Source organism: Nomia melanderi, chromosome 2, assembly GCF_051020985.1.
Source record: "Nomia melanderi isolate GNS246 chromosome 2, iyNomMela1, whole genome shotgun sequence".
Taxonomy (NCBI): Eukaryota; Metazoa; Arthropoda; class Insecta; order Hymenoptera; family Halictidae; genus Nomia; species Nomia melanderi.
Genome location: NC_135000.1, coordinates 21388510 through 21401181, shown reverse-complemented (window position 1 = coordinate 21401181; position 12672 = coordinate 21388510). Strand labels below are relative to the sequence as shown.

The window sequence follows — 12672 nt, the reverse complement described above, 5'->3', positions numbered from 1 at the left end:
TGTGGTACTTAAATTTCACTTAACTTCTCTTATCGTATTATACTATTTATTCTAACAAGCACAGCCCTTTTTAATAACAATGTTCAAACAGTTCGAACTGATATCCAATTTTCAAATCATTACTTCTTCAGTTGAAATATTCGAGTTTTACAATAATATGTTTTCTATTAACCCTTCGCCTTATGATTTATTTCTCAACTGTGATCAATACAATAACTTTGTCATTGATAATGTATCGAAAAAAGAGAAAAATTGTATGCATACCCTATGCCCACTTTTGCTCTAAAATATAATAATTGATAACGGAAACACGATATTTCATTCGAATTCACAAGACTCGAGTAATATTTATTTTTGCTAAATTCTGCTTACAATCTTCATCACGAATCTCTCACGATATTGTAAGTCAAACGGTTAACAGAAGCTCCTATTTTCTAATTAGTTTGCGTTCTCTAAATCTCAGCGTAATATTCGAATAATTTGAAACCTCTGATACAGTGCACGGTGGAAACATTTGGATGTCCACCGGTTGAAGCTGCACAAGGGACTCCACCCGTGAACATAACGGGTCTAATCCGTAAAGACCGATGGCGTTTCCGCCCAAGCTGCGAGGACAGATATTGCTTGGCCGACCACGCGGTGTCTATCAGCAGAAATAGAGACATCCCGGGAATAGAATGGAGCAGCTCGCCTCCGCCTCGGTTATCTACATCGCAGTGGCAGCGGCGTGATTTAAAGTTGCCCCGGTCTGGAAGCACAACTCCGTCCACCTTTTCGAATGCTCAAGCAGCCCGAGCGTACCCATTTATTATCCTTTGTCCCGCGACCATACTACGATAGATAAGTTCACTATTCGCGATCCGGTGTCCTCGCCAGTTGTCCGATCGACGGGAAGACGCTACATCGAGACCGGCGCCGATCGATTCGCTCGGTGATCGATCATCCCTGCACTTCGGGATGTTCGTCCATTCTTCACGGCTGCTGTCGCAGTACCGCCCCGAGCGATTCAAGCTGATGGAACAATCAAATAGCGGGAATTCGAATAATTTCTAAACGGTTCTTACCGGAATGCACATGAAAATTTTGTTGGCAACTGTTTTTCGAGAGGTGTGCTTTTGTAATAAGAAAGCTTTAAAGGGGTTGGAAGTTAATATTTGGAAATAGTTGTACTTGATTTACTTCGTTAAAAGATATTTCAGGATTGGAACTATTCTTTAATCGTGAGATAATTGGTAACTTTATTTGAAAAAGTGAACTAAGAACTTCATAGATACGTTTTTATCTGTTACAGACGCAATAACGTAATAGAACTAAATCTAACGTTATCATATAATTCGTGAAGCACTAAAATCATTAACAAAGAACCTTATATTCGATTTAATCTTGAAAACTCTTTTACAACCTTCAATTACAAACGTGTCATAGAATCACAGTTACAAGTAGCAAATTTTCTAACAATTAATATCATACTTAACCAAACATAATCCTTCCAATTTTGTGAATTCTTCAACGATAACACGTTACAACAGTGATCCTCTGTTCTTCAACCGTGTCAGAGCGGAACCACGTATTGCAACGTAGCACAAGCGCGGTCAGGGTAACCGACATCAGGAACAAGCAAACAATTCCCAAGTAACCCATCCGTTTGAAGTATCTCCAAGTCCCGTCCGAGGGGCTCGAGCCATCGACGAATTAGCCAATGCGTATTAACCCCGACCCACGATCCACTGATTCCGGGCGCGGAATTATGGCCGGTCGGCCGACACCGTCGCATTTCGTGGCCACAAATTTCGGCGTGTCCCCCTCCGCATTCAGCAACGACGACGTATTATCGCGTCCCCGCTGGTCATTACGGTTATTATGCCCGTTACGGTTATGATGATTGTTATCGTCGTTATAGTCGGGCGTTGCCATTAAGCTTCTTATTACGAGCGTTTAGTAGGCGTAACGCGCCGGCTCCTTATTACACCCGAGTTATTTAACCGGTGTACACCGGCGCTCGCTCGAGACACCAGCTTTTCCCTTCCGTTCCCGTCGTCCGCCTCTTTTTTCCTCTTTGTCTCGCTCTCTCTCTCTCTCTCTCTCTCTCTCTCTCTCTCTCTGTTTTCCCACTTTTTCCTCCCTTTCTCGGGAAACTTTAAGATGCAGGCCGAGTTTTAATTATCCGACGACGCGCGAGCGATCGTTGGTCGTTATCGATAATAAGATCGGTTTTTCGGATCCTGCGACCACTCAACGGGGAACACAATACACGGCGGTCGTCCGCTTAATCGCGTGTTTCTTCAATGTCGACGCGATTGAATCTGGGTCGGAGCCTTCTTGCTCGATCGTGCGGCGTGTTATTTCGACGATCCCCGCGCCCAATTGATTCCGACCGATTTTATCGGTAATAATATACGGCTGTTTAATGGACGCGGCATCAAAGCGCGATCCCAGCTCGTTACCGCGAATATTATTTACCGGCGCGATGCGGCGAGCTTTCGATTATTAATCCATTACAGCTTTTATCGTGCCGTTTCGTCGTTGCACGGATGTTGCACGTGACGTTTATGAATTAACTTAACTCTCTTGGAAGTTGTAATTTTGAAGCAATTTTGTTTACTCAAAAGATTCTTCGACTGTTTCAACCTTCCACTTTGACTGAAAGAAAAGTCGCAGACTTTTAAAAGAAGAATCAGAATATTAAGGTTCATTGTAGATTCATTTTACTTCAATTCATTTCTAATGTCATCGATGATGCAGATAAATTGAAATATCTGTTATCTATTCCATTAAAGAATTCGCCCAGTTTCTTACCTCCCGACAGTTTACTGTCAAAAATACCAACGTATTTCGATAGGCTACGTCCGGAGGTATACCCAGGAAAATTGATAAATAAAGATTTATCTCGATGTCGTTAAAAGAGTACGTGCCTGAAAGTTCAATATCATTTCCCCGCTCTCATAATAGGAAACGTGGAATGGAAGTTTCGAGTCCCGAAAGCCGCGGCAAGAATTTTCACGCGCGTCGCGTATGAACAGCACGAAACGAGATATGACTGTGGGAGTCAACCATCGATCGATAGCCATCATTCTCCGTGATTTACGTAGCTCGACGCGCCTCACATATCTAACCTTCGCTTGTCTTACCCCGGCTAGGACATCCCCGCGAGTCGAAGAGAAATGTCGCGCACACGCTTTGAATGCGAATCGCGAGTGCTTGCGTAACGCTTCTGAAAACTTCGCGTCGGAATATTCCCGGCCCCGGCGTCGTATCGCGGAAATGTCGTCGAAGCATTTAAAAACCGAGCCATTGAAAGACCTTTTGAACCTGTTCGGCGGGGGACGGGGGAGCGAGTCCCGATGAAACAGCGTGATTTTCCGCGTCAACCGTTTTCGCTCGATCGTCGACAGGACATAATGCGTTCCGAGCGCACCGCGTACGGAGCTTCGAGGAGCGTCGCGTTAGGGAACTTTTTTTCGAGCGCGAATCAAGGGAAACTGTCGTGGAACAGAAATTTCCGTGGGATTGGTTGCGCGAAGATTGCGGTGGAAATTGATGACAGGATAGATTTAAATTTAAATCTAAATTTAAACTGAAATTTAAATTTAAATTCATTATTAGGAACGCTGTCGTTTGTAACATTGATACGTTCATCGGGTTTTACGTAAAGGAAAATATTGAATATAATATGTTACGTTAAGCTATCGTTAAATATATTACGGTATAAAGTGACAATTAACTGTTAAGGTAAACAAACGTTATATTATTTCAATATGGAATCGACTATTAATCAACTGAAGAAATTACTGTGAAATTAACGCGTACCGTTTCCTTGATTAAATTTTCGAAAGGTTCGAACCTAATTTTCACATTACTCATGTCTATCGTTAAACAAGCAGTGGCTTCTTAAAGCGAGTAGTTCAATGCGTGTAGTTCCTACCTGCCACGTGGACTTGCAAATGGCCATTTAATCACGGTAAATGGTAATAAACGGCCGCCGAGCACGAAGCTGTCATCACGCACGCAATATTCCGTTCGAATTCTGTTAAGTGTTCCTAATATTACGCAATATTCGTCGTAATTAATTTTTTGTCGTTCGCCCCGGAACCGACGTACGGATATTGCGCGTTTAATATCGCGAATATTTTTCATTAGTTTTAAATTACCTCCGTTCGGCTCGTTTCAACTATCATTCGCCGGCAAATGTAATGTACCCCGGTTGCAATTAGCCTCCCGCGCGTCCATCTTGTCGGGCCTATTCGAAAACGGCCGTTGTTTGAGCATCAGATTCCATAATGTTGTAAGCATTTGAAACGCTGAACAATGCCGCCGCCGCCGCTGCGAACGTGATGTTTAACTGCCAACCAGCATTCACGCGGAAAATCATTATTCACAGGCAAATGTTTGGCAATTTCGTTGTTTAGCGAGGTGATCGAGTTTTGATGAAGCCGACCCGCACACGCTGAAAGAAATCGCTGAAGGTGTTTGCCGATGATGAAATTTCATTTTTCACTGCCCTACAGTGTCGTTTTTTCCCATTATACATATTATTACCCGTCCTCCTATATTAAATCATTTTTGCTGTGAATTTCCGCTTGCCAATATTTTTCAATAATATTTTTTTAATAAAAATTTCAATATCAGAACCTGCGTGAAATATTGTTTTAAATGATAATCAGCGACTCATTAACGTTGCAAATGGCGTGTAATATAATTTGTTACACGCGTGTCATATCTAAACTAAAAATCTTACTAAACATTCTGGTTCCTTAATACATCTTTGAAACGCCGGATAAACGTGTTTAGTTTCATGCCTTAGATTATTAAAGTATTATAATAATGTTTTCCTTAAAGGAAATGTGTTTGCTGTTTAAAATACTACCTTATCGCAACTATGTAACACTTAGTAGTTAAAATGCCATTTGCGCCATCTTTTTCTTACCATTATTTGATTCACATAAAATTATCCTGTCATTACTGTGCACTTTTATCGCAGTTATCGACGTGCCACTGGCAAATCGCGCGAGAAGTGCTGTCAGGTCTGTTACTTCGACACGTTCCAGATTTAAATCTTGATAAATACGAGTACAGCGTTGCGGTCGGTAAACGAGTGATGCGAGACACGACGATTAAAAATCAATGGCCGGAAGGGCTGCCGGTTCGTCGACACGATGAATCTTCATCCCCGTACAGGGTGAGGCGAACTAGCATCCTGGGAACAGTCGGTAGAAACATCCGGCAAGAACGCGCATCTTGGATACCTTGTGTTTGAACAAATACCGTTGCCAATTTACATTTTAATGGATCTAAATTGAAATCTGGCAGACGCGGTCGAGATGAATTGTGCCAACGACCGGGTGGAGCTGTTCAGGCTATTTGCCTTTTACTATTTACCACCCCCGATGGCTACAGCCGCGTTTACATACGTTCGATACACTGCACACTCGGTACACGTGAGTTCACCAAAATTGCTAATTACTTTGTTTCTACAACAATCTAACGCTAAGTACTTGTTGCATTTACTTTCGATAGTTCGCGAATGTGTATTTGAGATTTTAACTTGTTAGAGGTGGAAAAATTCACAGCAAAAAGAGAACATAACGCTATAAAGTCTATTTTATTGGCGTGCCCCTAAATTCGGATGCTTCTTTTCTTTTTATTTCATTATAAAACTTGCTTTAAACATTTTATTCGTCTCTTTGCTGAACGAGGAATTTAAATTCTGTTAAATCTGCGTTTTATTTCAGCGAATCAAAGACACTTTTAAATAGATTCTAAAATTGCAGTATTATGTGTTGAAGTGCTGAGTCTTTGATGTCGGCGAATCTGTTTCTCCGTAAAATCGAAATCTCGAGAGTTTGATGCTTCTTCAAATTGTCGGCGCCGACAGGCATTAAATGGCCAAGATATTAACATCGCGTTAATTGCAATTAAATCCGTAAAACCGGCGACGGTCCTCGGTAAACATAACCTTCCAATTATTATCCTTCTGCCCCTGCGGGCATCTTGACTTACATCACGATTATCCTGTCGACATAGCGACGTTTCGAGGAAACCGGTAAACCGTGAATAACGATAAATTGTTAATTACCCTCGGGCAACTTTCGCTCTGAACTCGACAGAAAGTATAGAAAATTACCCGTTTTCTATGGAGATAAAAGAAAGATGAACGCGTGAAAAGAAACTCCAGGAAATTATTTTTATTTTATTATTTTGATTGCCAAATAAAATATATACTCGATACCTGTTTTATCTTCAGATAAATTAGATTTGAATTTCTAAATTTTCAAATTTTCAAATTATCCAATCTTTAAATTTTCAAATATTTAAACCTTGAAACTTTCAAATTTTCAAGCTTCTAGATTTTTAATGTTCAATCATTCAAATTTTGAACTCCACACTTCCATCCCATGTTTCCTCGTAGAACAAACCAACGAACAAACTTGCAATATTTCTCGCAAGTGTCCCACGAACAAAATATCACCGTGCACGGAACATTCTCTCGCCACGTACATACATTATTTATCAGAACCGGGTTGATAAACGCGCGAAAGAATACGTCCGGAGGCAAACGAATTTTCCAATTACACCGAGCGATTCAAGGGTAAAACCGATTGCCGGGGGCTCGCGGGAAGATTCAGTCTGAAACGATTCCCGGCTCACGGGTTCGCCGGGTCTCCTTTTATCCCTCATTTCTGATCGCGTCGTGAATCATTTTCTAGCTGTATCCACCGAATAATTGCGGTGCGCTCGGTAGACGGAGGTACCTACAAATTGCCCCTGTATTACGAGTAATTTATAATTATAAGCCTGGAAACGATGCACGTCGGTGCTTTTTCGTTCTGGCAACCTGTTCCGCGGTGGAGAGCGAAGTCCCCTATGAAACCGCGCGAGAGGAAATGGCCGTCGGGGCCACCAGCTCCAGCTTCGTCTTGTTCCCGTGTTCAACTCCCGGGAAATAATTTTAATAAGAAAATTAACCCGAAGAATCGATCATTGCGTATTTAATGGGGTCTCTGTTTGGTTCAATTGCGTTTAATGTCGGTCATGGATTGCATAATTAAGTAGAGGTGAGAGATAATTAGATAAACAGGATTAACAAGCGATAATCGTCGCACGTTTAGCTATGGTAATACCGAGCTGAATTATTTTATTTTATCGTTAGCTTCGATACAAAAAAAATCTTATGCCCCTTATATTATCTTTTTCCCCCTGCACGTTAACTATAAATCGTTTCGATGTATCAGCATTATACATCTCTCATTAACGAACAAAAAGGAGGGCGCAGTTTGTCGAACATTAACTCCTCAAGGCTATCATGATTAAACTTTCATCTCATGCGAAAATAGGTTTAATAATGGCAAAAACGTAACGACCGGTGACACTAATCTTTCAAGTATTTATTCAAACCGCGGTATTAACGTGTCCCAACGCCTAATTATCCTCTGCTTTTACGGATGTTTTTATATATGAAACTTAAGCCGAACATATTCAGGCTTACACGAAATATTACATCAATAAACCTTACCATTCGTGCATAATAAGGCACGGTAGACAAAGGTAAAAAGAATTTTATAGATTCGGTAGACGGTGGTTTATTAACTTACGCCTTAACCTCGCGTTATTATCTTTCTTCGGTGCTATAAAACAGAATATATCTAGTTGCCATTAACGTATCTCGAGACAAAAACTTAATGCGCCGAGGAAATTGATTGAAATGGAGATTTTAAAGAAGCTGAGAAGAGAGATCGAAACTATTTTATACAGAGATGTACGTGTAGTGCTCCGTTGTCGGGTTACACGATACTTCTATCCGGTGCATCCGTCTTTCGAGAACTTTATTCTCGTGTCCCCGACGCTGTTTCACGCCGCCAGGAAGAATGTTGAAAAAGAAAGGATATGATCGGCGATATTGCAACGATCGCGCCCCCAAGCCATTCTGCGACAACACGTACCACGATCTCGTTCGCCTCCTTCCCTCCGTGAAACGAAGTCGCAGAAACCCGTGCACGCTGCTCGAACCTTGGGAATAGTCCCTTTGCGTTGAACAACGACAAAGGGGGTCGGACTTTTACGTGCATTAATGCATGAACGTGATCAAGGAACCGATCGGAGAACGAGAAACTCTGTTGCGGATAAATACACACTCATACAGGTGTATGCAGACAAGGTCGTCCTGAATTTGCATGGTTGCAGAAACGGGTTTAATGTTACAAGGACTTCTACCTTAATGGATCACCTCAAGCCGACGATCGATTTCATGTAGAATTAAGGCAGAGTGGAGAGATAAAGGGACCCCGTATTCGGAAGGAATTCGTAGGAGGCGAACAAAAAGTTTATCCTCGTGGGTTTTAAGAACGGATTTTCGATTCAGTTCGTTGAACTTCGAAGAAAATATAATTTTGGGCGATACGAATTTCTTTGTTTCTCTTGTAGCATTCTTACATGTTACTTTCAACCCGTTCGTCCCTGAATATGTATATTTTTCAATATGAATTTTGTGAAAGGAACTTACGAGTGCGCTCTAATGAACTAAAATACATGTACTTGAGCTGTCAGTCATAAGCAAAGATCTCCGTGCGGTACAATCTTCCTTTACGCGTAATATAAAATGTTCGCGGTACCTATATGTACCATTCAGGAACAAAATGTTAAACAAAGTAAAGACTCAATTGAAATAGATGGAGAATTTCTTACAATTAACTGAAAATCTTTTATACTACTGAAAACAATCGCAAATATTGCATAACACGCAAAACAAATAAAAGCTTTCAGAAGCATTGAAATACACGGTTCGTCCAGCTTGAATGCACTTCGCTATAGAACAAATCACTGCGCAGAATATACTACGAAACGCCAAGGAATTTAATCAAAAGAGAAATCAACAGAACCATCTCCGGTCTACTTATTCTCATTACGACAGCATCCTCCCTTTTACAACGCCCATAACGCGCGGTATCGCGCAATAAACATACTCTTACCCTTATCAGGCAAATTAATCAGCGCAAATAGCCCTTAATTCACCGTGAGCAATTTAAAAGCAGCGCACTCTGTAGATCTCCGGGCACACAAAGATCGTACCGGAGCGGAAAAATAATATCTGGCCGAAAGAACGTAGTCAATAAGACCGTACAATATTCCCCCTCGGCGTGCCGTATTCTTTCCCCGAGCAACCGTGGAGGAACAAGCCCGCGTAATTTAAGTCTAATAAAACGCGGCGCGTTACACGAGTAGTAGGTGGGCACCTCCGCCAACGCGTCGCGTCGTTCTCGCCTGAAAGTTCCATTAAAGTCCCGGCCAGGCGAGCCAGTCAGCCCGCGGAGCCTCACGTTCGTCCCGTTAACGTTGATTCGAGGGACGGAGGCCACGGACAAACGACAGCGGAAGCCAATCTAACCGACAGCCCGGCTCTGTCCGCAGTTATCGATTCCTTCTCGCGTTCTTATCGATAATTTACCGTGACTCCCCTGGCCCGGGTCTCATCGATTCCGATCACGAACGCCACCCCGAACTCCTCGTTCATCCCCTATCGAGCTGGGAGAACGTTCCGAAGGAAGATCGTTGAGTGATAAACGAGTCGGCCACCTATTCCGCAAGAATTAGTTTACGTAAGCGTTGATGGAAGGGAGGTGTACGTAAGTGGTAGCTAGATTGAGAGAGTAATTGGTTACAATCGCGGGAGGTGTACTTTTTATACTTACTCTCGGGGGTGACGAGGGAGACTACTCTTCCAAAGGGACGCGCCTGGTTAAATCTCTATACTCGAGTGACTCTAAGATACCACTTGACTTGATGTGGAACGTTTGCTTTTTTTAATTTGTTATAAATATAATGTTATAGACATTTAGCATTGTTTCTATTATTAGCTAGTTAACAGGACTGCCATGGTGATCTAGAGCCACCAAATTACTTGAAAGCAATTGCAAAAAGGAAACTGATATCAAATCAGAATACTTAGGAACGCGAGTAACTAAATGATAGTGTAACTTAAGAACTATGCTAACGAGTTAATCGTTAATTCCAATGTTCTTTGTCGTTGTTATGAAAGAATAATTAATATTGTAACCAAGCGCACCTAATTTTCGTGGCAGTTGTGTTAGTGAGATATTAATTAAGAATAACGATTCAGTTAATGGGAAAGAATCTTGAAAAATTCTCCAGGTGGAATGAGAATCTATTGGCGATCCATAGTCAGTATCATAAGGGAGAAACCCGACCAATTGAATTAGGGTGGCAAGTTTCTATCAACGCACGACACGCAACCCTTACACACTCGGACAGGACAGTTCTAATTTCGGTCGGCCGTGTCGAGAGGCCCGTCGCCCTCGGAACGAGGAAAGAGCGTCGTGGGACCGGCGCGCGAGCCTCGGCCCCGTTAATTACATTCCCATTTAATTAAAAGACTCACCAGAGAGGTGATGAGGTAACTGTGATAGTCGCTCATCATCCCTATTTGCTGCGCCTGTTTCAACACGTCGTAAATCCTCTCGGTGGAGCAATCCAGTACAATATGCGACTCCGCCGAGTTCTTTATCTGCTTCAGCATCGGCCTGGAACAGAAAACGGACAGGATACTCGTGTTAGTAGCCGTGATATATAGGGTCACATGGGTGTTTCACGATGCCGCGTAATTCCGTTATGAAGGACGTAAGTGGGAGATTATTTTTATTGGCAAACTGTTTTTTAATTCAACTCGTGAATGGCTTTGAGAGAGAATGTTTTCTTCGTTAATTATTTCGTAACGAAAATAATGTTGCCTGTTGCAGAAATTTAATATTTCTAAGTGGAAAATAGGATCCCTTTTGTTTGAAAATGTCAACGTTCATTAAACTCAAGTTAAATTATTCGCTTGTTAATTATGTGTTATACGATGTATTATGGAAGCCTAGAATTCGATAGGAGTTCTATCCTTTCATTGTTCTTCATTCGTCACGACTATAATATGTAATCGAAGCTATCAGAAATTATAACTGAATTGTTTATTTAGGCGGGCCGTAAATGCTACAAACGCATCGAGGCGTGCTCTAATCTCCACAATATATTCCGATCGATACTAATGTTTCATAAACCGCGCGCTAATCGAACTTTTCAAATGGTCCCATTGCCACTATCCGACCTGTAGCTCAATAACAATCAGCCCGTTAGCACAATGAAACCGGTTTCGACTGGCGGAACAACCTTAACGTAGTTTGCGCTTGATAAACAATTTAACCGACACCGCTCGACTCGCCGGTAAACCGACAGCGATGCTTAACGATTCACCGTGGCGGTGCATCAATAATTTTCTACACTGTCCGTGCGCTCAACACCGATTCACCGTGAATTCACCCGTCATCAGAATCCGATTACGTAGCAACATGCGAACGTGCTAGCTCGAACACGCGTGGTGGGTTTTGTTACAAGTACAAGGAGCAGGCCGCTTCGTATCGTAACGAGTCTACGACCCGATCGGTGAAAATTTAACTAACTTTGGGGTCAGTGTCGCCGCGTCGACGAAATTCAACTTTCCTATATGTATAAAATAGAAAGCTGAATCTAGAAGACCTCCGTTTATTTAAATGATGTACAATAAAAATCGTTTTAATCTCAAATATACAGTGTTTAATATCTCCACTAATTACAGTAATTTTATAACCGTGGCAAATCATTATTTGTAACTTTCTCATTCCCATATACCATTCACCAATAACGGTACACTTAATCGCATTGGATTTACTTTTTATCTCACAAACGAAGAACAAATAAAAATAAATATCCACTGCATTGAAATTTCAACGCCGACTTCCAGAGGTTAATTACCAATCGGGTCGGCGCGAGATATTCCAATTTCATATTCTGTCACTCGCAAGGTTTGAAAAATTCCAGAATCCGACAACGCGAGTGGGCAGAGGGCGCAGAAACGAAAGATCGAATCAGAAGCCTGATCAAAAGCAGCGCTGACCTTTCGGCAGCGCTGTTCGCTCGCGTCCTCCCCGCGGGACGAGTAACTTCCGATTCCGGAGATACACCGGGTGCCGGTTGTACACTTCTCTGATCAAAATTTCATATCGCTCGGCCGAGCCTCTAGTCGGCTGCCGGTCGGCCTGCCTCGCTTCCCCTCATCCAACATGCAGGATAATGCGAATCTCCTTATGCGCCCCTCACCCCGTTGAAGTTGGACCACCGCTCATCGCGAGAATTTTTCATGCGGCCTGTATAATTCACCGGGAAGTCTCTTTTATGCGAGTCGTTTTCCGGCACTGGCCTGTCTTCTCAGGGATGACGATGCCGGCCGCCGAAAACTTTCCTCGAATCTCCCGTGGAACAATGAAACACGAACGTGCCGCTGCTGGGAATACCTCGGGGGTTACATGCTGGAAGAAGAAGCTAGGTGTAAAAGTGCTCCTTCCGGTTTTTACAGCGCGGAAAGTGTCCGTAGGAGAGTTTCCCATGATTGAACCGGATTTATGGAGGTGTATCGACAAGGCTGAGTTTAACCCCTTACCCTGTGATTTCTTTCGCAACTTTGCGCGTTAGAACTGTTTCATTGTTAGTCATTTACGGAAGATGGAAGAGGAATCCCTGCTCTTCGTATTGTGCGCCTACGTTTACCTAACCCTTTGCACTTGAGAGGTGACTTTCAGATTTGATGTAGTAAAACTATAAAATTTGATATTCAATACTGAACTGTGTATAATGCAATATTGGGAT

General features: G+C 42.3%; 1 protein-coding gene across 7 annotated transcripts in view; it reads right to left on the bottom strand.

Annotated features, from left to right (window-relative positions):
• The window catches only part of KaiR1D (Kainate-type ionotropic glutamate receptor subunit 1D), a 312990-nt gene that overhangs the window by 47573 nt on the left and 252745 nt on the right, over window positions 1–12672 (bottom strand). For all 7 annotated transcript variants that reach the window (XR_012998106.1, XM_031971502.2, XM_076365256.1 and 4 more), the window contains exon 6: window positions 10391–10532. Coding sequence is in view for 6 of the 7 variants with exons in the window: in XM_031971502.2 (XP_031827362.1) it covers window positions 10391–10532 (142 nt within the window). In the remaining variant the exon portion in view is untranslated. The remainder of the gene's footprint in view (window positions 1–10390; window positions 10533–12672) is intronic.